This window comes from Pseudorasbora parva, chromosome 7 (assembly GCF_024679245.1).
Source record: "Pseudorasbora parva isolate DD20220531a chromosome 7, ASM2467924v1, whole genome shotgun sequence".
Classification (NCBI taxonomy): Eukaryota; Metazoa; Chordata; class Actinopteri; order Cypriniformes; family Gobionidae; genus Pseudorasbora; species Pseudorasbora parva.
In genome coordinates this window covers 2,784,157-2,811,121 of record NC_090178.1, presented here as the reverse complement: position 1 = coordinate 2,811,121, position 26,965 = coordinate 2,784,157, and the positions used below count along the sequence as shown (strand labels likewise).

The following is a 26,965-nucleotide window of genomic DNA, read 5'->3' as shown; positions in this document are numbered from 1 at the left end:
AGAGTTTGAGTTTTTACCTCAGTCAACAGCAATACTTTTTGTGGATTAACAGGAGCTCATAACCAGTGCGTCTGTTTAGAACGTCGTCCACTCACTCACTCACTCACTCACTCACTCACTCACTCACTCACTCACTCACTCACTCACTCACTCACTCACTCACTCACTCACTCACTCACTCACTCACTCACTCACTCACTCACTCACTCACTCACTCACTCACTCACTCACTCACTCACACACTCACACACTCACTCACTCACTCACTCACTCACTCACTCACTCACTCACTCACTCACTCACTCACTCACTCACTCACTCACTCACTCACTCACTCACTCACTCACTCACTCACACACTCACACACTCACACACTCACTCACTCACACACTCACTCACACACTCACTCACACACTCACTCACTCACTCACTCACTCACTCACTCACTCACTCACTCACTCACTCACTCACTCACTCACTCACTCACTCACTCACTCACACACTCACACACTCACACACTCACACACTCACACACTCACACACTCACACACTCACACACTCACTCACTCACTCACTCACTCACTCACTCACACACTCACACACTCACACACTCACACACTCACACACTCACACACTCACACACTCACACACTCACACACTCACACACTCACACACTCACACACTCACACACTCACTCACTCACTCACTGTGTGTGTGTGTGTGTGTGTGTGTGTGTGTGAGAGTGTGTGTGTGTTTGTGTGAGAGAGAGAGTCTGTGTGTGTGTGTGTGACTGAGTGTGTGTGTTTGTGTGAGAGAGAGAGTCTGTGTGTGTGTGTGTGACTGAGTGTGTGAGTGTGTGAAAGAGTTGTGTGATTGTGCGTGCGTGGGAGAGAGTGTGTGAGTGAAAGAGTGTGAGTGTGTGTGTGTGTGTGCATGCGTGTCACCTTGATGGTGCTGAGGTCCATGGGGTGTTTGATGATGTCGTGATAGTCGTGCAGGCCCAGTGTGAGAGAGAGTGTGTGTGTGTGTGTGTATGTTCAAGCGTGTCACCTTGATGGTGCTGAGGTCCATGGGGTGTTTGATGATGTCGTGGTAGTCGTGCAGGCCCAGTGTGAGAGAGAGTGTGTGTGTGTGTATGTTCAAGCGTGTCACCTTGATGGTGCTGAGGTCCATGGGGTGTTTGATGATGTCGTGGTAGTCGTGCAGGCCCAGTGTGAGAGAGAGAGAGTGTGTGTGTGTGTGTGTGTGTGTGTGTGTGTGTGTGTGTGTATGTTCAAGTGTGTCACCTTGATGGTGCTGAGGTCCATGGGGTGTTTGATGATGTCGTGATAGTCGTGCAGGCCCAGTGTGAGAGAGAGAGTGTGTGTGTGTGTGTGTGTGTGTGTGTGTGTGTGTGTGTGTGTGTGTGTGTGTGTGTGTATGTTCAAGTGTGTCACCTTGATGGTGCTGAGGTCCATGGGGTGTTTGATGATGTCGTGATAGTCGTGCAGGCCCAGTGTGAGAGAGAGAGTGTGTGTGTGTGTGTGTGTTCTAGCGTGTCACCTTGATGGTGCTGAGGTCCATGGGGTGTTTGATGATGTCGTGATAGTCGTGCAGGCCCAGTGTGAGAGAGAGAGTGTGTGTGTGTGTGTGTGTTCTAGCGTGTCACCTTGATGGTGCTGAGGTCCATGGGGTGTTTGATGATGTCGTGGTAGTCGTGCAGGCCCAGTGTTGATGCATCCACAGGCTTGTAGAAGGGCCAGGCGTACGCCGCGTGTTTCTTACACAGCAGTTCTTTCAGGACGCCGCTGCAGTAGCGGAGCTGCTTGCTCAGCTTGCCCCGCCGCGAGGGCAGATGGGGACGCACCGACTCCGGCAGGTCCTTGCGTGGAGGTTTGATTGGGCGGCGAGACAGCTGGCGTCCCAAAACGGGCTGGAGGTGGGCGGGGTCATTAACACCCAAACCGGGAGAACAGTCCACAGGCATGGAGGACAGAGAGTGGGGCATTTCTCCGGCCGATCCATGGCCTTTTCCCATTCCTCCCATCCGAGCAGCCGCGGGGAAGCCGAGCGTAGTGGGAGTGGTGGTGTCGGCTTTACGCTTCACACCTTTCTTCTGCGGAGACAACAGAGACAGAAGCCTCGCATTTAGCCTAAAATCAACCCATCAGAAGCTGAAGATGTTGGAGAGTGACAGCAGACGACTAGCCTGGATGCCAGCTGAACTCAGCCCCACCCACAATATTTAAAGGGTTAGTTCACCCAAAATTGAAATGTCTGTCATTAACTCCTCTCCCTAATGTCGTTCCACACCCGTAAGACCTCCGTTCATCTTCACACACAGTTTACATATGGACTACTGTGATGATGTTTTTATTCCCTTTCTGGACATGGACAGTATAGTGTGCATACACTTGCATACGCTCTCAGACTAAATATAAAATATCTTAAACTGTGTGTGAAGATGAACGGAGGTCTTACGGGTGTGGAGCGACATTAGGGAGAGGAGTTAATGACAGACATTTCATTTTTGGGTGAATTAACCCTTTAAAGGAACTGTATGTAAGAAATGTATTTCAATGAATCATGAAATGGCCCTGAGATGTCACTAGACATTAAGAAATCATGTTAATTTCAAATACTTTTATCACTGACAACAGTATTCCGGCCAGGATATTGTCACTTTAAAGTTGTTGTTGCAGCCCTCAGCTGATGTTGATGTTGACATGTTGTGTTTTAGTCTGAAGCTCCGCCCTCCACCTGCCAACCAGTCACGAAGCCAGTAGTGTTTGGGCATCCGGGTTGCCAGATCTGCTCTAGTTGCCACAGCTGCAGATCTACAAACGTTCCTGCTGATCCTGCAGCCAATCTGGCAACCTTGAGTCAGGGGGAGGGGGATACACCTGGAGTACCAGTTTTCTCCGAAGGAAAAAAAAGGCATTTGAGGTGTAAAAGGTGTGTTATTTTGGCAAGGTTGCCTGCAAACATTGGCATTCCTGGGTCAATACATAACATAATTGAGGTCGCTTCAACCCGCGGGGAAACAGCAGACATGGCAACACAGTGCAGTTGAGCTCTGTTGACATTTGACAGCTAGCATAATGCGTCGCTCCGTTGCTCTGATTGGTTGTAGGTCTGTCCAATTGAGGTCTTTCCTGGTTCGGTTGAAACACGCCCCATAATCACAGCACAATGGAGCATCAGACTCATATTCTGACTTGAGTTGGGTATGACCACGGCAGGCTAGTGTTTATCAGTTAGAAGGTAAACAGACATGTGCTGAATTAAAGACGATAAAAGTGAGTGGGTACAATATAATTTGTCGTAAAAAGTGGGTGAGTCTTGTCCCACACACACACACACAATGGTTCCATCACAAAATGCCACCATTTAGTCACAGTCTGGAGCCCTGCTATACTGTAAGGCGTATGTGTACCTTTGCGGTGGGTTGAGTAGGTGGAGCGGTCATCATTGGCGGAGGAGGGCCGGTGTTGCTCAGCAGGGTCTGCGGAGGCGTGGAGAACCGCGAATCTGGCATTTCAGGTGAGGAAGGAGAGTATGCCGACTGAGACACAGCAGGCACCTGGTGAGCCGACACAACACTTCCTCCTCCTGAAATAAAGCATTAGATGTAAAGAGGTTTCGCCAAAGTGACAGAATGAAAAAATTCACATTTATTTATTCGTCAGGGACTATGCAGTGCACATTATTATATCCTCCTGGGACCCAGCAATAGACTTTTGTCCACTGTAGTGGACATTATATTTTAGTGAGTTTCTGTGACATCACACACGTCACAGTTGTGAGTCAGGATGTCCTTTATAGAGCACATTCAGGGCTTTGCACAGATACCAAATGTTTGGAGGTTTCACCAGGACAACAACAACTTCTTGGTCTTTAAAAATGGCTGACAATAATGTTTAGCACTTATGGAAATATGATAATATTTTGTAATTATAATTTAAATCTGATTAATTTTCTTATTGTTTGTTATAAATCAACATCTCAGGAAAATGCTATGGGGTTTCTAATCAAAATTTTTGTTACAAACTTTTTGACTTTTGACTTTTTGTTACAAAACAGGGCATTGATTTCATAAATGTCCACTGTAGAGGACACCAGGACTTAAATCATGTTTATCGGGCATTTGAGACACAAACAGTAAATAGGGAAATAAATTACATAAGATTATTCCTATGAAATATTACATATTATTATGAAAATGTTGCCAATTATTACTCCCCTTATTATATTTCTTTTTTTCATTACATGTTGCACCAAGAACATAATAATATGCAAATTAGATGCAATATACCGATACATTGTATTGAATGGGAAAATCCAAGTAAGGCCAATTTTACTCACATATTGCATAAAGTAAGATGGTATATCAAGCATTCAGTTATATCTTTTATAACATCGCTCAGAATCATCTTTAACAAAGTTTGTTTTAAAAAAATCCTGAAACTTAAAAATGTATTCGTGAATTAAAAATAAATCCCATTGTTTTTGCCTATACATGCAATTTCATTTCATTAAAAAATTTTAACAACTGAGTCCTGGTGTCACCTACAGAGGACATATCATAACATATGAATAAAATATAATTTTCCAAAAAAATTATTTGTCCATTTGTTTCTTATGCTCTAAACAATCGAATGACATGAGAAAATACAAAATTCAAAAAACTTTTTTTTTCTGGGACAAGCCATAACAAAAAATGTGTAGATGTGTTGCATAAAAGGTTTCTAGCCAATAGGCTAATTTGCAACCCCAGTCCCTGGTCAGGCCTTTCTAAAAACATATACCCAATTTATTTACGGTACACAACCACTTTACACAAGACAACACATCATATCCAACACAGACAATCCATTAGAACTAAGATAGCTCAATGTCCACATATTTGATTTTCTTTCTAAAAATGTCACCTTTCTATTAAATGTTTTCAGGTCCATTCCTGTTTTTATTTCTATTGGTAAATCATTCCAAAAACAGGTCCCTATCACTGAGAAACTTGACTGGCCAAAAGTGGTTTTGCGCCCCTCTGCTATGCAGTTGCCAACCACTGCTCTCCTAGTGGCAACTTTTCCTTATGTTTATTTTTGTCACAAAAGGACAGAGTACGGTCAGAGCTAGATTTAAAAATTTAAAATCGATTTAAATTATTGATTTAAAAATCAATTTAAGAAAAGAAAACTTGATAAAACTATTAAAATTTAAAAGCTTATACTTCTGTACAATCAAGCAGAGATGACACTTAATTGGTTTCTTATACATTATTTTCAGTGCTTGTTTATGTAATGATATAATGGGTTTGACTGTTGTCTGGGAAGCTTGGCCCCATACAGTAACACCATACGATAAATGAGTGTCACAGCATGAAAAAACAGTAAAGCAGCTTTAGCCCCGTTTCCACCGCAGGAACTTTACCCAGGAACCAGGAACTTTGGGTGGTACTCGGTGTGTTCAGACCGCAGGGTCTAAATGAAGTTCCGGGTAAATATTTCCCCCTCCAAACGGCCCTGCTCGCGGGGTAGTACTTTTTCAAAGTTCAGGAACTTTCGAGGGCGGGACTTGGGCGCTGAACATGCTGATTGGTTGAGCTCACGCAGCCTTTTATTTCAACCGGCATTTTTAAAAGTCTTTTGCGAGGTTCGGTCAACATTCAGTAAATATCAGTCTTGCTCTCTGTCTGATGGTGCGTGTTCGTCTAAGTCGTCTCACGTGCAATGTCCGTAATAGCTGATAATAATATACATTGTCATTTTAAACCTAGCTTTACAAGCTTTCTGAATATGCTGCTCTTTTCTGTCGTTGTTAATTACCTCTTTAGTAAACCTAACGTTATACATAACCAGCAAAAGCAGCACAGCTTGAATCTCTTCCATACTCGTTATATTTTTCACCATGTAAACGACCTGACCGATTAATTTTAAGTGTGTGTCCTGACATGACGTGACAGCGCGCTCATGTTGACAAGAGAGGAAAGCTCATTTTTCTGAGGGGTAAACTTTTTATTTCGTAAGTTATGAAGATAATGTTGGAGTAATGACACAGCGTATATTGCCCCAGGCAGTTTTTACTTTAACTGCGCCTGACAGAAGAATTTTTTTTTTTTCTGAGATGATTATTACACTTTACAACAAATAAATATCTTATATAATACTGTATTAGTCCTGGTGGCCGTTAAGAGTTGCTATGGCTACAGTTAACACATTCCAGCTGCTGGAGAAAACAGCGTTGACATTTTTGATGCGGCAGACGAACTGCATGTGACACAATTATTGTGATTGAAAGTCATCACATGTAAACACCAGATCGGTTTAGATAACGTCTCATGTAAACAGTCAACTAAATCTTTCGATCGGTACAAAAAATGTCACTTTTTTGTTCATTTTTGCGTTCGCACAAAAATGATTACTGTCCGTCACTTGCTTGGAGGAGCAGTCGCGCGCAGTCCTACATCACCGGACTAATCTGCCTAATCTTCACGGTACTTTAGATCGGGGTGGCAACGCAGACAGCTGCAGGTCTGGGGGGAGAAAAGTTCCTGTAAAAAAGTTCCTGGTACAAATTGTTCCGGGTAATTTAGGTGGAAACCTAATGTAATTTTAGGGTGCGTTCACACTTGTCATGTTTGGTTGGATTAAAACGAACCCTGGTGCGATTGCTCGTTTAGTGCGGTTCATTTGAACACATGTGAACGCTGCCATCCGAACCCTGGAGCGCACCAAACCAGCGGACCGAGACCGCTAAAAAGACGGGTCTCGGCCCGCTTCCAAACGAACTCTGGTGCGGTTCGACTGATATTTGAACGCAACACGGACCAAAGACATGTAAACGGACCCAAAGCCAGACGTAATGTCACAAGAGGCGACACATAGTCCGCTGATTTAACGACGCGGAAAGATCGGTGTATCCAAAATGAGTAACGTTAATGTTAGAGGGCAAACGTAGAGCAACGAGGAAGAGCCTCATCAATATTTGGTCGGACGTGTATGTTTCGAAAATGCTAGAAAAAACACACAAAAAGCAAACCTGGTTCATCTCATCAAACAACCTGTTGGCCATTAGTCGGTACAGACGACAGAACGGCCGTCTCTTTTCTGCACAACGGAGGAAATCCTGGAGCTGTTTTGAACACTTAATGAGCTCTTCATGAGTTCTCAGCTGGTTAAAATAATGCCACATGTACACGCATAAAATGACCGCATGTAATCCGGCACACAGCGTTGTTCTGAATGTTCGGTAAGCAGCTCCTACGTCATATAAGCCGACCAATCAGGTTGTGAGTGTCTCCCTGTGCCTTTGGTTCGGTAACTTTAGGTTCGCTGTTAAAAATGCCAGTGTGAACGCTAAGCGGACCAGGACTATATGTTTTGTTTTTGTTTTTTGGTCCAGACCAAACAAACCAAACTAACCAAACTACAAGTGTGAACGAACCCTTAGACATTAATGACTAATACATAAACAACAAACAACAAAAACATCATCAAAGTAGTCCATATGAGACATCAGTGGGTTAATTAGAGTCTCTTGAAGCATCAAAAATACATTTGGGTCCAAAAATAACAAAAACAACGACTTTATTCAGCATTGACTTCTCTTCCGCGTTTGTGTTCAAACCTCAAATAAAGATTCAAACGGTTATGAATCAACAAATTGATTCATGATTCAGATCTCCAATGTCATGTGATTTCAGCAGTAATGATAGGATATCATCACACCCCTTTATCTCACCTTTGCCTCTTCGTCCTTTGATGGTTTTAGCTCCTCTGCCTCTTGGAGTCGGAGGGAGAAACTCGATCTCATCCTGGGGCATTTGAGCAACCTTCTGTAAGAAGACCTTCTCCAGAGACTGAGCCATCAGCACAATGTCATCTGTAGGCTGAAAAACAACTCAGCGGCATCAGACGCTGGACAGAGGCTGATATGGACGTAAGACCCACACATGCATTAACACACATCTGTGTGTGTAAAAAGATTCCCATCCCTGACCCGTCAATCCATGCATCTCTAGAAATGACCATACAATGCATTTTAAGCCTAGAAACATTTTTGAGTCTCACTCTCACACACACACTCTCACACACACACTCTCACTCACACACACACACCCCCTCACACACACACCCCCTCACACACACACCCCCTCACACACACACACCCTCACACACACACACCCTCACACACACACACCCTCACACACACACACCCTCACACACACACCCTCAAACACACCCTCACAAGACCTACTAGCCAGATAAAGAGAGACATAAGAATTTTTCGGTGCACCAAAACGCCACACATACAGCAAAAATAATAAAAAAATCAATGTTAAGTGGTCTCTCAATTTTTTCCAGAGCTGCATTATTTGTGCCCCCTTCAATAATAGGCCTTGAGAAATATTGATTATTGCCCCCCCAACTGTTCGATTAAGTTTGCACCCATGGCACTATGTGCTTAATAATACAGCAATTATATGAAATGATGACCACTGCAGAATGTTTCCATTGAAACAAACACAGTGACACACACACACACCTTATTGTAAATGTAGCAGTTAGTAAACATGGTATTGAAGTCCTGCAAGCATTCGTTGGCGCTGCGGTAGAAGTTATTCTCCAGCCGTTTCTTGATTGAGCCCATGTCCATCGGCTGTTTAATGATCTTATGGTAGTCCTGAAAGCAAAACAGGTAAATCATCTGTGCGTATGAATATGGAGACGGTCAGCGCTTGCAGACATGCTGTCAGACTATTGGTAATATGAGCCGCCACAACAGTCTGAGAGTGATCGTATTAAACACAACATGCATATAAAGCCTTGTATGCTCACCAAGGCAGCATTTCATATTTAATCAAGTATGATAACAACAGTAATATTGAATTTAAATAACTGCAGATTTCTGACTTTGTGCGTCAATGAAATGCCATGGCATGGTTTTGGAACAACATGAGGGTGAATAACTAATGACTAGGGGTGTAACGGCACACATATTCATACCACTTTAATCTGAGTTCCCACATGAACATATTGAGTATTCTGTCCATTTTATCACGAAACTAAAGCGATAAATGCCGTTTTGAGGCTCTTTAATGTGGCGTGACAGATCACTGCATAGACGAGTGTACTTGATCGTCATAGAGTCATAGTCACAGTCTTTGACACAGCTAACACTAATGCTAACAGGCGCTCAAGGTCGAGCAGACAGCGGCCCTCAGCTCAGAGCGCAGCCGAGCCAAGGACTCTGATAGTGGGTGACCCTACAGTCAGAAACATTAGCAGCAGAGATACAACTACATGCTGCCTTCCACAAGCAACCATTTTTTGATGTAAACAGGGAAATTCAGAACATCCTGATAAAACATAAGACCGCAAATCGAATTATCATTCATGTAGGGAAGAACGATATTCAGAGAGAGCAGTCAGAACTCATTTAAAGGGATTTCAATTAACTTTTTGAAACACTTAGCAAACTGAAAGTTCAGCCGTTCATCAGTGGACCACTGCCAGCAAGAGGAACAAATAGATTCTCACGGTTACTTGGGCTTAATACATGGTTGCAAAAAACCTGCATGATGAAGGGAGTGAATTTCATCGACAACTTTAATCTCTTCTGGAGTCAGAGACAATTGTTTACATCAAATGGCCACCACCCAAACAAACTTGGTGCAAGAGTATTAAAGGACAATATTTATTTTTCCCTTCATCATCCTTCAGCTGTGTGTTTTAACCCACTCAACCTGATACAGAGTATGGACGACCACAGGACTTCTTTTCAGCAGCTGAATGGACATGCGGCTGACACATCCCACAAGGACAATAATAAGACCACGCCGCCACAACAACAATTGCTCACGGACACACTCCCAGCTGAGCCCTGCCCACAGAGCTCACCACAGACTGACTGTGAAGGATTAGATCTGCTCCAAGATTCAGCACCAAAGGATGATTTTCAGGAAAATGGACAAGGAAGCCAGGACAACATATTTCAGCTTCCGATAACACCAGAGAAACAGCCCCTCTCACCGGACATGTCATTCCTCTCTCCAGCATCCCCGCATCTGAGCTTCTCAGAGAAAATGGAGGACTTGGTTCATGCTGGAATCAGACTATTTTCTGCTTCTAAATGAAACGTGGCTAGAAGAAAACTGTAGTGCAACAGTCCTCAATGAAGCAGCCCCTCCTAACTTTACTTTTATGAGTGTTTGCAGAGCAGTTAGGAGAGGTGGGGGTGTTGCTGCTCTTTTTAAAGATTTCTATCAATGTAAGCAAGTATCATTTGGTGAGTATTTGTCTCTAGAATATCTGGGTATTGTGTTAAAAGGTTCTCCACGCATCCTGCTTATCATTATTTATAGGCCTCCGAAATACTCTGCAGGCTTCACTGTGGACTTTACAGAACGGTTATCAAAAATATCCTCCGAGTTTGACTGTTTTGCTATTGCTGGGGATTTTAACATTCACATAGACAATATTGAATCCAGTACAACAAAAGAGCTCATGACTGTTCTTAACACTTTTGATTTGACGCAGCATGTAAATGGACCCACACACAATCGTGGACACACTCTAGATTTACTTATCAGTAAGGGTCTAAACATTTCATCAATTGTTATTAAGGATGTGGCACTGTCTGATCATTTCTGTATTTTCTTTGATATATCAATCTCTCCTGCCATTGAAGCTAGATCTGTCTCTGTCAAAAAGAGATGCTTAAATGAGAACACTAATGTGCTGTTTATGAAGGCTTTATCTCTAACACCAAGCATATCTGCAGACCCTGTTGATTTTCTCCTTGACTCCTTTAACTCAAAAGTTAAGAGTGTAATTGATGATATTGCTCCTCTAAAAGTCAGGAAAAAGAGTACCAAACAAAAAGCACCATGGAGAAACTCAACAGCAGTTCAAATAATGAAAAGACAATGCAGAAAATCTGAACGCATGTGGCGGAAGACAAAACTTGTAGTCCATTATAACATTTATAAAGACAGCCTTCATGCTTTCAATGTTGAACTAGGCAAAGCTAGACAGACCTTCTTCTCAAATATCATAAACAGAAACATAAACAACACGCGCACTCTTTTTGCTACTGTCGAGAGACTAACAATCCCCCCCCGAGTGAGACTCCTAGTGAAATGCTCTCAGACAGCAAATGCAGTGAGTTTGCTTCCTACTTCTCCGAGAAAATCAATAATATCAGAAAGGCGATCAGCACATCCTCTAGTTGCTCTGGGGTCAGTCAGATCATACCAAACCCTCGGAAAATTACCATGTCAGATTTCGACGCTATTGACTGCAAAATTTTAGAAGACACAGTAGAGCATCTTAAAACATCAACCTGCGCCCTAGACACACTCCCCACTTCTTTCTTCAAAAGTGTGTTTAACTGTTTAGAAGCAGATCTCCTAGAAGTGGTGAACTCCTCACTTCTCTGTGGGACTTTTCCAACCGCCCTTAAAACTACAATAGTTAAGCCTCTTCTGAAAAAGAGAAATCTGGATAACTCCATACTGAGCAACTACAGACCAATCTCAAATCTCCCCTTCATAGGCAAAATCTTTGAAAAAGTTGTTTTCAATCAGTTGAACAAATTCTTACGCTCAAATGGATACTTTGACAATTTTCAATCTGGTTTCCGTCCACATCACAGTACAGAGACAGCGCTCATAAAGATTATAAATGATATTCGCTTAAAGCAAAATCACTCAATGAGCTGGGACCTCAATACATCGCAGATATGCTGATTAAATACAAACCCAACAGATCACTCAGATCAGCAGGATCAAATCAGTTAGAAATACCAAGAGTTCACTCAAAGCAAGGAGAGTCTGCCTTTAGCTATTATGCCAGCTGTAGTTGGAACCAGCTTCCTGAACAGATCAGATGTGCTCCAACAGTAGCCACATTCAAATCCAGACTCAAAACACATCTGTTCAGCTGTGCGTTTACTGAATGAGCTCTGAGCACTGTATGTCCGACTGATTGCACCCTATCTTATCTCTTTATTCTTTTTATAACTGTTTTAGTTTACCTTTGTTCTTATCTCTGGTTATTGTTTATTTTATATGTTCTTTTGAGTTAAATATGATGAGTGAAAACTGGGTTTGATGGAAATAGTAAGTTTGACAATAAGGTTTGAGTGTGTGTAAATCTGTGGAGGGTATGATAAGTGAGAATGGGTTTAACAAGAAGGTTTCTGAGTAAAAATCAGGGAATAGTGATTAAAATGGATGTTATGAACGTGTTTGAGAAAGAAATGAATGAGAGGTGTTCTAATTAAGATGGTACATGTATGTAGGCTGTAAACTGAAGAATGTTTATTTTTATATCAGACCATTATTGTGGATCTGACCATTTTATTTTATTTTATCTTATTTTTTTAATTAATATTATTATTTTTTATTACTATTATTATCTTTACAACTGTTTTAACTATGCTTGTTTTTAATTTTTTATTCGTCCATATGGTATTCTTTTTTCTCATGCATTTGTTACCACTATTTTAATTAATTTCTATGTAAAGCACTTTGAATTGCCATTGGGTATGAAATGTGCTATACAAATAAACTTGCCTTGCCTTGCCTTGCCACTATATTAGCCTATATATTCACTATATTAGCCTATATATTCATTATATTAGCCTATATATTCACTATATTAGCCTATATATTCATTATATTAGCCTATATATTCACTATATTAGCCTATATATTCATTATATTAGCCTACATATTCATTATATTAGCCTATATATTCATTATATTAGCCTATATATTCACTATATTAGCCTATATATTCATTATATTAGCCTATATATTCACTATATTAGCCTATATATTCATTATATTAGCCTACATATTCATTATATTAGCCTATATATTCATTATATTAGCCTATATATTCATTATATTAGCCTATATATTCACTATATTAGCCTATATATTCATTATTATTAGCCTATATATTCACTATATTAGCCTATATATTCATTATATTAGCCTATATATTCACTATATTAGCCTATATATTCATTATATTAGCCTATATATTCACTATATTAGCCGATATATTCACTATATTAGCCTATATATTCACTATATTAGCCTATATATTCACTATATTAGCCTATATATTCACTATATTAGCCTATATATTCATTATGTTAGCCTATATATTCATTATGTTAGCCTATATATTCACTATATTAGCCTATATATTCATTATATTAGCTTATATATTCATTATATTAGCCTATATATTCATTATGTTAGCCTATATATTCATTATATTAGCCTATATATTCACTATATTAGCCTATATATTCATTATATTAGCTTATATATTCATTATATTAGCCTATATATTCATTATATTAGCCTATATATTCACTATATTAGCCTATATATTCACTATATTAGCCTATATATTCACTATATTAGCCTATATATTCACTATATTAGCCTATATATTCATTATATTAGCCTATATATTCACTATATTAGCCTATATATTCACTATATTAGCCTATATATTCATTATGTTAGCCTATATATTCATTATGTTAGCCTATATATTCATTATGTTAGCCTATATATTCATTATATTAGCCTATATATTCACTATATTAGCCTATATATTCACTATATTAGCCTATATATTCATTATATTAGCCTATATATTCATTATATTAGCCTATATATTCACTATATTAGCCTATATATTCACTATATTAGCCTATATATTCACTATATTAGCCTATATATTCACTATATTAGCCTATATATTCATTATATTAGCCTATATATTCATTATATTAGCCTATATATTCACTATATTAGCCTATATATTCATTATATTAGCCTATATATTCATTATATTAGCCTATATATTCATTATATTAGCCTATATATTCATTATATTAGCCTATATATTCACTATATTAGCCGATATATTCACTATATTAGCCTATATATTCACTATATTAGCCTATATATTCACTATATTAGCCTATATATTCATTATATTAGCCTATATATTCATTATATTAGCCTATATATTCACTATATTAGCCTATGTATTCATTATATTAGCCTATATATTCATTATATTAGCCTATATATTCACTATATTAGCCTATGTATTCATTATATTAGCCTATATATTCATTATATTAGCCTATATATTCATTATATTAGCCTATATATTCACTATATTAGCCTATATATTCATTATATTAGCCTATATATTCATTATATTAGCCTATATATTCACTATATTAGCCTATATATTCACTATATTAGCCTATATATTCATTATATTAGCCTATATATTCACTATATTAGCCTATATATTCACTATATTAGCCTATATATTCATTATATTAGCCTATATATTCACTATATTAGCCTATATATTCATTATATTAGCCTATATATTCACTATATTAGCCTATATATTCATTATATTAGCCTATATATTCACTATATTAGCCTATATATTCATTATATTAGCCTATATATTCACTATATTAGCCTATATATTCATTATATTAGCCTATATATTCACTATATTAGCCTATATATTCACTATATTAGCCTATATATTCATTATATTAGCCTATATATTCACTATATTAGCCTATATATTCATTATATTAGCCTATATATTCATTATATTAGCCTATATATTCACTATATTAGCCTATATATTCATTATATTAGCTATACTAATTATATTAGTCTATAAACTCTAATATAATTAGTATTATATTGGCCTATATACAATAAATAAATGACAGCCACTGATTATAAATTATTATATTTCAACAACGAACTGGAGTAAAATAAATAAATAATAATTAGATTTAGAAGATAATGCAAAAACTGCCTTTTTTATGCTATAATATATAGTTTGGGCTCTGTCCTTTAATATTATAGTAAGGGCTCCCTATAGTTTACAGCATTATCTTTAAGAAACTTTTAGCTATAACTGAATTAACTCAGGATAGATGCAATTTGTTCAGTAAACCACTGTTTAATAAAAAAAAAAAAAAAGCTATTTTATATTTAGTTTTCTGTCCCCAACTGTAGCAAACCATGACTTAAAAAAACAGACCATCAGTTTTGTGTACCGTTACACCCCTAATAATGACAGAACACACACTTCCTCTCAGAAAGTAAATGTTCACTCACGGGTAAGTTGAGTCGGACCGCGTCCACGGGCTCATGGAAAGGCCATGCAAAATGATGCCGCCACAGCGCCTTCACCAGAACCTTGTGGAGGAACTGCAGCTGATTGGTGGAGCGTCCCTGCCGGCCGGGGTCTCTAACCGGAGGCAGCTGGGGCGGAGGAGGGCCGGGTGGAGGAGGCGGGTGGAGCAGAGATGGGCTCTCGAAGCCCTCGTACAGCAGAGAAGGCTTCCGGATGCGCTTGCCTGAGCTCTGCTCCATCCCACTCATGACAGACAGGCTCACTCCCACAGAGCTGCTGCCACACACACACACACACACACACACACACACACACACACACAGCATTAACACCTGCTCTGAAGGATACGCAGATATGTGTATGTGGATTAAATCATTTAGTTCTCTATCACATATTGAACATCGATATCTCCCATCGATATCTCTCTATCCATCTCCATCCATCCATCTCTATCTATCTCTATCTCTCCATTTATCCACCCATTCATCTCAATATCTCTCTATCTATCTCTCTATCCATCTCCATCCATCCATCTCTATCTATTAATCTATCTAACTATCCATCCATCCATATCTATCTTTCCATCCATACATTTCTATATCCCCATCCATCCTTATCTATATCTCTAGCTATTTCTCCATCCATCCATCCATCCATCCATCCATCTCTCTCTCTATCCATCTCCATCCATCCATATATCCATTTTGATCTGTAAGATTTTTTGTTTTTAGAAGAAGTCTCTTCTGCTCAGCAAGGCTATTTATTTGATCAAAAATAAAAAAATAACAGTATCATCATCAGTCTTCAGTGTCACATGATCCTTCACCTTCAGAAATCATTCTAAGAATTTCTAATTTTTATCATCAGTGTTGAAAACAGTTGTGTACAATTTTTTTTCAGGATTCTTCGATTTATTGAAAGTTGAAAAGAACAGCATTCTTTGAAAATCACAGGAATAAATTACACTTTACTATATATATTCACTTAGACAACAGATGATTTACACTGGAATATTTCACAATATTACAGGTTTTTTTTTATTAAATAAATGCCACCCTGGTGAGCAGAAGAGACTTCTAAAACATTCAGATCTTACAGATAAAAAAGACATTTGAACAGCTGTGTATGTGTGTGTGTGTGTGTGTACAAAAATACACGCAGCCATATATTTATTTTGTTGCTGACAAATTGATTAAATATTATTATAAGATTAATATAATAAAATTGTAATTATAAGTGTATATATGCAGCATAAACAGACACATATAGTTAAGTGTGTGTATATTATATATAAACACACACCTACACACTACATATATAAATATAATACAAATATGTATATATAAATAAAAATGCATGTATACATTTAACAAAAATGTGTTATTTATATAAAATATTTATATTTATCAATTATATTTATATATAAAAATTACTTGTATATATGTGTGTGTATTTAAATATACAATAATTACACACACTCACAAACATATACTTTTATGTGATTAATCGTTTGATAGCCCTAATAAATGAATAAATAATTTAAATATACATATGAAATTACTCTTGTCTGGGACAAGTGGATGTTTTAAATGAGCAAGTGTATAAGAATAAGTTTTATATAAAAAAATTTTTTTTTTTAAATTCTGAACAAGCACATTTTTACTCTGACAAGTTAATTACCAATTTAATTAACATTGACTATTATCAATGTTGAAAACAGTTGGGATGCATATTAAATACATAACACAAGCATGCATACATACATACATATACACACACACACACACACACACACACACACACACACACATATATGTATGCATATACATGCATTCATTTATACATACATTCAAACATACACATACATACAAACATTGGCATATAATGGCAAGCATTTATCAATCGTTTACAGGGCATTACAACCCATGCAGTGGAGAGGGTAATTAAGAAAATGTATGATATAATTACTGACACATAAATTCAATAACAATTCATCTGATGCGGGAAACGGTGGTGCATTAGCAGCCATCAAAGGCGTTACTGTAAGAGAATATAATACAGTAAACGACAATCAGTCTGTCCCGCCTAGCCTCTGTTTGTAAACAAGTGATGAGTGCATTCATGCCCAATCAGCTCAGGACACATGAATCCCCCAGCCCTCCCCACACACACACTGCCGCGATTAACACCCGCTCAAACACCATCCATCCATCCATTCATTCACACCGCACTAATATGTGTGTCTGGCCCTTTAAATGCTGAAGATGGCGGAGGGAAATGATGCAGTACAGACCCACAACACAGAGATGCTCGCTGCAGGCTATTATTCCAACGGCTGGAACTCGTTTAAAAACATGCGAAGCCGTTTTAGCACCCACCATGAGATACATTCCCATTTAAGAAGGAAAATTAACATGTAAACAAACGCTTCCTTCCCTTTTCCACGTCCTTTGTGATTAAAGACACACACGGGATTAGTTTACAGGCTTGCCAATACTACCTGTCAAGAGACGGGTTGATGGCTGCCTCCATTCGGGTGGATCGCGATTGTTTTGCGTCGCGGAATCCTGCGTTTTCGCCCCCGTTTTATTGTTATTTAACTCCTTATGCTTGAGCTTCCCCGCGCCGTCCTACTAGCAAATGGCGCCTTTCAATTTCCGCTCCTGGGTTTTTATATAAAAACCCAAATGGCCAATAAGAATTCGTCCCGCCTCTAAAGCCTCTTGCTTATTGGCTGAGTTTCACGCCGGTCCGGTACGAGACACGCCCATATATGGCTTTATGACTTACTGTTACCATCTAGTGAGGATTTTGAGTGGATGACTAAATAGTCAATAATTAATAACAGTATTAATGTTTTAATAATAAAGTTTTTGAGCAGACCTTCTATATTACATTTGGCATGGTAACCCTAACTTCCCTTTCGTTATGTTCGGGATGAAAACAAACATTCACGAAATGAAACTGCTGTAAAAATGTATCATATATATATATACATAGCCGTTCAAATGGTTTTGATGTAGATCTGCGTATCCTCTGCCCATCAGAAAGGCACCAACGCTGGGTCATTTTAAAAAGTTGATTAAGACACATTTGTTTAAAACTGTTTTTCTTTAATAATTTGTTGTATTGCTAGTTATATTTTATTTTTGGTTGTATTATTGTTATTTTACTGTAGCGCTTTGGGTTTAAGAAAAGCGCATTATAAATAAAATGTGTGTATATATATATATATATATATATATATATATATATATATATATATATATATATATATATATATATATATATATATATATATATTTCAAATCAGTGAAATAATTTATGAATTTGTCAATTAAAGAGTAAAAATCCTCAGTTTTGATATGTATTGTGCATAAATCTATTAATCAACCCCAGTCCAGATCAAAGCTGAGGATTTTTACTCTTTAATTGACAAATTCATAAATTATTTCACTGATTTGGTCGGGGAAAACACAAAATTACTATTACCGGTATTTTCAACATAAAAATATATTTTTATGATTTTTTTTATGATTTTTTTAACTTTTTATCACAGTCTTGGACATGTCAAAGATTAGCAACAACATTGGCTTTGATGCAGCATCAGATTTTAATCTTTTCTCCCTCATTTAAATGTTAAACTCCATATAAAATAGAAACTAGCTTTTATTTTTTATCACAGACCTATCTAAAGGGTTAATTGGTGATAAACATTTCACCTCTTCCCAACAGGGAAAACCACCAACAATGGGAATGCATGAGTGTATGGTTCATGCTCTGTGGTTATAATGGAAGTTAAAGAGGCAAACAAACAGAAAATGAGAAGAAAAAAGTAAAATCTGATGCGGCACAAAAATCCTGCATCAAGCCAATGTTGCTACTAATCTTTGGCCTAACTGTGATAAAAATTAAAACATATCCAGTCCACAATCACTTATTATATGAAAAATAAATTGTGTTTTTGTAGATTTGTTATATTTATTAGTTTTGATCAGGGCTGAGGTTGATTAATAGATTTATGCAAGGAAATATAATATATATATATATATATATATATATATATATATATATATATATATATATATATATATATATATATATATATATATATATATATATATATATATATATATATATGATATTTTTACAACAATTTTATTGAGTGGACGTTTTCATCCCGAACAGTGTATCGTTGAGTTTGTGAACATTTTCAAATCCTTTTCCCAAAATGTGTCAAACTAATATTTGTCACCAAAAATCACTCCATTTGCCAGACAGCTGTGGCCAAATGAAGACTCCACATCACCCCACAGTGAACGAAAACGTCCCCAACATCACATAAGGTTATCATGAAATTGATATGAAATTGTCATAAGCACATGTTTACACTCCTAACACTAATAAATGATTATGGGTAGACATATAAGAGCCATCATTTTTAAAATCAGGTTTATTTACAACATATATCAACCACAGGAAAACTGTTTTGCATAACTCTATCGTTTATAAAGCAAAGAAAAAGTTCAGAACACAAAAAATCATAACCATAAACAAAAACAGATATTATCTGAGTGCTGGGAAATATATATTAAATGCAATTTTATTAGCCTTGGGTAACGGAGTACGGGTGACTCTCCTAAAACACGTCAAGAACAGATTCATCTTATCCAGATAGGAAAAAATTAATTATGTTTTAAGAAAAAACTTTTTTCCCCCACATTATTTTCAGGACAATTAAATTAAAAATATTTTTGTGCAAATTGTGCAACCTATATTTTAGCCAGAAATGATGAACTATGGAAAAACGAGAGAACAAAATATTAATAACTGCTTACGTGTTAGTCAATGCATGCTTTTTGTGTTTGTATGCATATTTTTACATAGTCATATATTACCTGTAGATGTAATTTGCCCTTTTTCTAAAAAATGGTTTGCCTAATAATAAATACCATAACCAATTTAATTGTTTTTGTTTGTTTAAAAATCTAAAATATTTCATAGTTTACATATTAATATTAGAAGTTTCATTTGAACTTGAAAATTTGTTGAAAAACAAAATCCCCTCCGGACATCACTTTTGCCCACTTTTGCTATTTAACTGTGCATTACATAATAGAAGGGAAATATAATACATCTCCAATAGATACTCTTGCGAACACTATGAAATATAATATGTTTGCAGTAGATCATTTTTGTGCACTTTATGCAGGTTGCATTATATGTACCTAATTAGAATCACACTTAAAAATTAAACATATTATAGCAATGTGAATTGGGGAAAAATAAGTCACAATGACGCAAATGTTAACGATTCCAGAAATGGGTTATTTTATGTATTTGGGGGCGAAATCTGGACATGTTTTAGTGAGATGCACCCATATATTTTCTCACATTTTTTGGTGATATTTACACCTAATTTAAAAACACTAGCATTTACATATATGAACAGCTGAGAAATATGAAGAAATATCTGATATGTGCTGATATCATCCCATGACGGCCGATGTAGATCAATGGCTGATGTCTGTGACGTCTTCTGCGCTGTTGCGATGGATCGCCGTATTCTGCTGTTTGGCGAACTCTGCGTAGTATCCCTGTTTGGCCAGAAGTTGGTGATGGTTGCCCTCCTCCACCACTTCTCCATCTCGGAGGAAGATAATGTGATCTGCGTTCTCCACGCCGCTCAGTCTGTGAGTGATGAGCAAAACTGTGCAGCTTTTCAGCTCCTTCCTCAGAGCGCAGTACACCTGACAGAAGAAGAAGACGAAGAAGAAGAAGAAGAACTCAAGATTAGGGTCAAATCAGCATCCAATCAAAGACACCAAGGGCTTGGCAAGAATAACATTCACAATCTTTGAATATCTCTATAAGATGATTGAATATCTCTTTGCATAAGTGTTTTTAAAGTGCCCCTAATACACATTGGTGAATTTTCCCTTTCATGCCGTGTGCAATATAACTATTGGTAAACGGTTTTAAAGATCAAAATCATGGCCGTTGTGTGTGTGTGGGACAAGACCCACCCACTTTTTAACGACCAATGATATTGGACCCACTTTCTTTTTTTAATCTTTAATTCAGCACATGTCTGTTTACCTTCTCCTAACTGATAAACACTAGACTGACGTGGACAAACTCAACTCTAGTCAGAATATGAGTCTGATGCTCCATTGGGCTGTGATTATGGGGCGTTTCAACCGAACCAGGAAAGACATCGATTGGACAGACCGACAACCAATCAGAGCAACGGAGCGACGCATAACGTTAGTTGTCAAATGTTAACAGAACTCGACTGCACTGTGTTGCCAAGTCTGCGGTTTCCCCGTGGGTCGTTTTCCATGTCCGCGGGTTGAAGCGACCTCAATTATGTGATATATAGACCCAGGAAAGCCAATTTTAGCAGCCAACGTTGCCAAAATAACACACATTTTACCCCCAAACGCCATTTTTTTCCAGAAAAAAAATGGCTTTATCTAAACCTCTCTAATAACAATAACCGTCGGACTCACAGATCCGTCATGTTTGTAGTTTTTTTAAACACTTTTTATCCTCGTTTGTAGTTCTCACAATGGGTTGTAGGCATCGTCATAGTACCGTATTTTCCGCACTATAAGGCGCACCGGATTATAAGGCGCACCTTCAATGAATGGCCTATTTTAAAACTGTTTTCATATATAGTGCGCACCGGATTATAAAGCGCATAGGATAGAAACTACTGCAGTCAAACGTTGGACTGGGTTTGCGTAATGCATCCACTAGATGGAGCTGTGCTAAAGGGAATGTCAACAAAACAGTCAGACAAACTGACTATTCGCAGGCAATTAGTATTATCTGGGGACCTCTGGTGATTTGTAATAGTTGTAGAGAACGTCTGTGATTTTAATCCCGTGTGAATCGGCCATGTCTGTCATTTGTAAAGTAAAAATTCCCCCGCAAATGACAGACCATATTTCGCCGAACACCGAGGTCCTGTGATAATATTAGTCCCGTGTGACTCTCCATCTCTGTGATTTGGCCAGGATTAGGCGGATCGTATATCATTTTTGTAAGTTTTTATTTCCTGTGCGCATTTCTATCTTTATCTTTCACGAAGAATGGAGGCTGCATTCATTATGCGCACCGTTATGAATTCCCGCACGGATTATACTTTCACTTTTGAATGAGGACCAATTTGGGAGCAAATTGCTTGAATGGTGTGTTTAATATTAACATCAATACTATTCTTAATGAAAAACATAACAACAGAACAGTACAATGACAAGCTCGCTTAAACGGGCGCTATTACATTTAGCTCTGAAACTGAATCATCGTCAGCTCCTCACTCGTGATGAATGAAATCTGACTCCTGCCGCTGGTCTGTGCTCAGTTCAGTTTTTAATTGTAGCGTGTTATAATTTGTATTACTATAAAACTATCAAAACGATATCGATACGACTGTTTATGATTTCATACAGCTTTAACGAAAACATTTACAAGTCCTGACATCATATCCGGGAGAAGTCAGTAAATTCGAGTAAAATCACAGGGTTTGCTTATCGCGTGCGAATGTGCCACTGCCACGCAAAACTCAGATGTGGGGAGAAATGTCTAAATCACAGAAGTCCCAGATAATACTAATCCCATGCGAATAGGGCTTAAGTCAAACTTTATTAAGCGTTCTGACTAGGGCTGGGACAACGCGTCGATGTCATCGATGACGTCGACGCAAAAAATACGTCGACGCAAAATATGCGCGTCGATTCGTCAGACTCAAAATAAAGATGGTGGCGCCGGAGAGTAGTAGCAACCATAGATATACATAATAAAGTATATTATGTAATTAAGTATATTATTTATTATGTATATCTATGGTAGCAACACGAGTGGGTCCTCAGACTTTCAGAAGTGCAAGGCTTGCGGGTTGGCGCGCGTTTTGTTGTCACGGCTACATAAACAAATTTCTGCACACAGGAAGACAGATGTTTAAATTAAGTTACGGTGTAGCCTGTGTACTGTCATAGCCTACATGTTTTCATAATGCAGAATATTCACTCAGCGCGCTGTCAGGCAGTTTGGGGCTGCCCACTGCATGAGTGTGTGCACTCGAATGCCGTGACATCGTGAGCTCACGCATACAATCAGTAGTAACAGTTCGCAATTATATCCATATATCCTTGCTTTTCTTGTAAACCCGATAAAATCCATGGCAATGAATGTCATCGGGGATGTTTAATCCACAAGCATTCTGAGAATTATTCCTACTTGTCGTTCACATCAATCTAAAAGTTGTCCTTTTAGGCTATAGGCGATTTTCATTCAAAGATGTAAAAGTAATTGCTATGTAGCCTATTGTATCATTTTTTTGCTAGATAAAAACATTAAAAACATATTGCAATAAATAATTTCTCTGTTTAGCGTATGAATGGGCAATCGATCCAGTCAGTGCTGTCATTAGAGTATGATAGCCAAACTTAACCCTTGATTAACCAGCGGCACTATTTGCTATTTATCTTATTACAATCACATGCATTTTTACATGATTTGTTATTTGTTCTATTTTTTATATCTTTGCATTATATATGCAAATGTTTACTCATTAGAAATAATCTTATCTTGTTCATATAATTCAGTGTCACCTATCAACCTGTAAGTTTTGCTGCACAGCAATGAAGGTACTCTTTACAAGACGTATTGTGTCCTTAATAATGGCATCAGAATGCAGCCAAAGCACATGATGGTAATAAGAAGATGGCTATAATTAATTGTAAATCATCCAAAATAAATGCCATGATCATTACATTTTATACAGGTGTTACTATATTGATTTTGTAAAAGGTGATCAGCAACCAAATATTGATAATATGGAAGTTACTGCCTTTTGCCTTGGCATGACTCCACATTTTTTGCAGACAATACAAAGGCAGAGTGCAGTAACTTCAAAATAGGGTGTGTGTGTGTGTGTGTGTGTGTGTGTGGCCTGGTAATCCCTACGTTATGGGGACAAAATGTCCCCACAAAGATGGCAATATCCGAAATCCTTGTCCTTGTGGGGACATTTTTAGGTCCCCATGAGGAAAACATTTTATAAATCACACAGAAGGAGTTTTTTTGAGAAAGTAAAAATGCAGAATGTTTCCTGTGATGGGTAGGTTTAGGGGCAGGGGCAGTGTAGGGGGATAGGATGTATAGTTTGTACAGTATGAAATCCATTACGCCTATGGAAAGTCCCCATAAAACATGGAAACACGACATGTGTGTGTGTGTGTGTGTGTGTGTGTGTGTGTGTGTGTGTGTGTGTATTTTGTTATGATTTTATTGAATGCATTGTTCTTGTATAGTCTTTTACTTTGGAATTTTAAGAGCAATAAACATATATTGCAATGTTAAGGAATTAGTTTTTTTCATTCAGATAATTAAATCAACATGTATAAATTGCTATTAGGCAATTAATGGGGAGATAATCGGTAATCGAATCGAATCGTAACCGAATCGGACAGGGAAAATTAATCGTTAGATTAATCGATGCATCGAAAAAATAATCGCTAGATTAATCGTTTAAAAAATAATCGTTTATCCCAGCCCTAGTTCTGACAACTCCGTTCACTCCCATTATAACGTTGTTCAAACGTTGATGTGCATATTAATATCTCCCAGCCTTGGTAATCTTTTGGCAGTTGCTGCGAGACGGTAGTTCGTTTGCGTATGGACAGATTACGTCTTTTAGTAAAACGAAAGCACCAAGAAGGACCGCTTCGAAATTCATCGATGTTCATGCCCCGTACTAGTGCTGTTGCCATCATTCAAATAGTGACTGTAGAGACGCGGTGCGGCTTTGTAGTTTCAGTACCAGTCAGTACCAGTTTCAGTACCAGTCGTACTGAAACATTTTATTATTATTAAATCGTTTTTATTGGTTTTTCATACTGAAACATTTTGACAGAGCGCCTTGATCCATATATAAGGCGCTCTGGATTATAAGGTCCACTGTGGTTTTTTGAGAAAATGAAAGGCTTTTAAGTGTGCCTTATAGTGCGGAAAATACGGTATGCAAATTCTGACCGGAAATAGTAAACCATCCGGGTGTGTTTGGAAAACTCTTTTCAACATACTATGATTTGGGACATACTAATTCTATTTTTGAACACTAGTATTAGTGTGTGACATAAAGTCACAATTCTGAGATATAAACTCGCAATTACTCGTTTTATTTTTTATTTAGTGGTGGAAATGGGCTTCCATAGTAGGTGTGCGTCTTACCCGGTGTTCACTCTCGGTGTCCAGTGAGCTGGTAGCATCATCCAGCACCAGAATCTGCGGTTTCTGAATCAGAGCTCTGGCGATGGCGATTCGCTGCTTCTGACCTCCAGAAACCTGACCGCCCTTCTCTCCAGCATCTGAGCCACACAAAACAACACCTGTTACTTTCTAAACCAACTTTAGGTCAGATAACACAGCATGGAATATGGATAAATATCAGTACTATTAAAGAGGTCCCATTATGCTTTTCCCGTCTTTCCTTAGGCCGTGTTTCCACCAAAGCGAAAACGCCTCGCTGTGAGCGCTTGAGAGCATTTTGGCAGGCAGCGTTTTTTTTTTCCTCACTTGAGACTCTTTGCTTGTTGTGATACGGAAAATCCACGGAAGTCTTATTAATTTCACAGGTAGTTTGTTTCTTTAATGGTTCTATCTTAAATTGCAGATACAATGTAAAGTATTTGCTCTGGCTCTTGTTTTAAATCATTTTGTTCTGTTATTATTGCTTGTTTTCATCTGATGATGACACGCAGAATAAGGCGGTTGGTCTGTGTTGTGTTTGTCCCGCCCCTCCTCCACTGTGATTGGACGGCTGAGTGAAGAGTGACAGTGATGAGCGCTGCGTTTTACTCAAAGTTAAAGATTCTTCAACTCTCGGCGACCAGTAAAAAACGGTAAACGCTCAGAGCTTGAGCGAGAAATACTCGCTCAGCACCTCGGTGCGCTCCAGGCGTCCCAAAAAGGCGGCGCTCTCTTTGAAAACAATTGAAAACGCCAGCCAGCAGCGTGAAAAAACACTTTGGTGGACACACGGTCTTAGTGTGTAATGTTGCTGTTTGAGCATGAAAAAGTTATTTGTCAATGTCAGAGTCAGTGTTTCTGAACCCCTGAAACGCCTCCATTGTAGACTTGAGTTTCTTCTGGGAACAATATTCCTCATTATAATAATTAATCTGCATAATAAAGGGGCAGGGCCTGGTACGCAATTTTACTAAGTTAGTTAGTAGTGTGTTGAAAGCATAGACTGTAAAAAAATACGGACGTAATGTCCGTGACGTCACCCATAGGATTCTGAAGAGCCGTTCTGAAGCGTAGAGACGAGCTTGGCGTCGTTATTTTCTGCCCAGATAACAGAAAATGGGCAAAGAGGCGGGACGTGGGCGGAGCTTAGGTGACGCAATGACTAACAGACAGCAGACAATTGGCAATCCACCTGTCACTCAAAGTTGCCACGCCCTTAATTATGCAGAACTTTAAGGCTTTATATAATGTAAATCAATGAGTTATAAAAATATTCACCCCCTCACAGTCGTCATGAAGGACAAAATCAGCCGTATAGACCAAAACCACAATTTGTCCCAGACTGTAAACATGTTTTATTCTGCTGTAAAGATGGGCATTTTAACATGAGGCTCAATGAGATTCTGCTCCTTCTGGAGCCGCTCTAGTGGCCAGTCGAGGAATTTTATTGGCTTCAAGAGAAACTGCGGGAGGAGCCGCTTGGTTGAAACTGCCAGAGGCGGGACATTTCC

At 38.2% G+C, this 26,965-nt stretch overlaps 2 protein-coding genes across 6 annotated transcripts in view; both read right to left on the bottom strand.

Moving 5' to 3' along the window:
- The window catches only part of brd2b (bromodomain containing 2b), a 44,543-nt gene extending 26,698 nt beyond the window's left edge, over nt 1-17,845 (bottom strand). For 2 of the 3 annotated variants that reach the window (XM_067447769.1, XM_067447771.1), the window contains exons 1-6: nt 17,698-17,845; nt 15,179-15,473; nt 8,527-8,664; nt 7,723-7,870; nt 3,416-3,591; nt 1,649-2,095 (exon numbers count right to left, since the gene is read on the bottom strand). In XM_067447769.1, the coding sequence (XP_067303870.1) occupies nt 1,649-2,095; nt 3,416-3,591; nt 7,723-7,870; nt 8,527-8,664; nt 15,179-15,473; nt 17,698-17,729 (1,236 nt within the window). In that variant the 5' untranslated portion in view covers nt 17,730-17,845. The remainder of the gene's footprint in view (nt 1-1,648; nt 2,096-3,415; nt 3,592-7,722; nt 7,871-8,526; nt 8,665-15,178; nt 15,474-17,697) is intronic. The other variant, XM_067447770.1, reaches the window with a different exon arrangement.
- Nucleotides 17,846-19,901: 2,056 nt separating this feature from the next.
- Nucleotides 19,902-26,965, bottom strand: part of tap1 (transporter 1, ATP-binding cassette, sub-family B (MDR/TAP)) — a 33,219-nt gene continuing 26,155 nt past the window's right edge. For all 3 annotated transcript variants that reach the window (XM_067447768.1, XM_067447767.1, XM_067447766.1), the window contains 2 exons: nt 25,437-25,573; nt 19,902-20,947 (listed from right to left, as the gene is read on the bottom strand). In XM_067447768.1, coding sequence (XP_067303869.1) covers nt 20,711-20,947; nt 25,437-25,573 — 374 coding nt within the window. In that variant the 3' untranslated portion in view covers nt 19,902-20,710. The remainder of the gene's footprint in view (nt 20,948-25,436; nt 25,574-26,965) is intronic.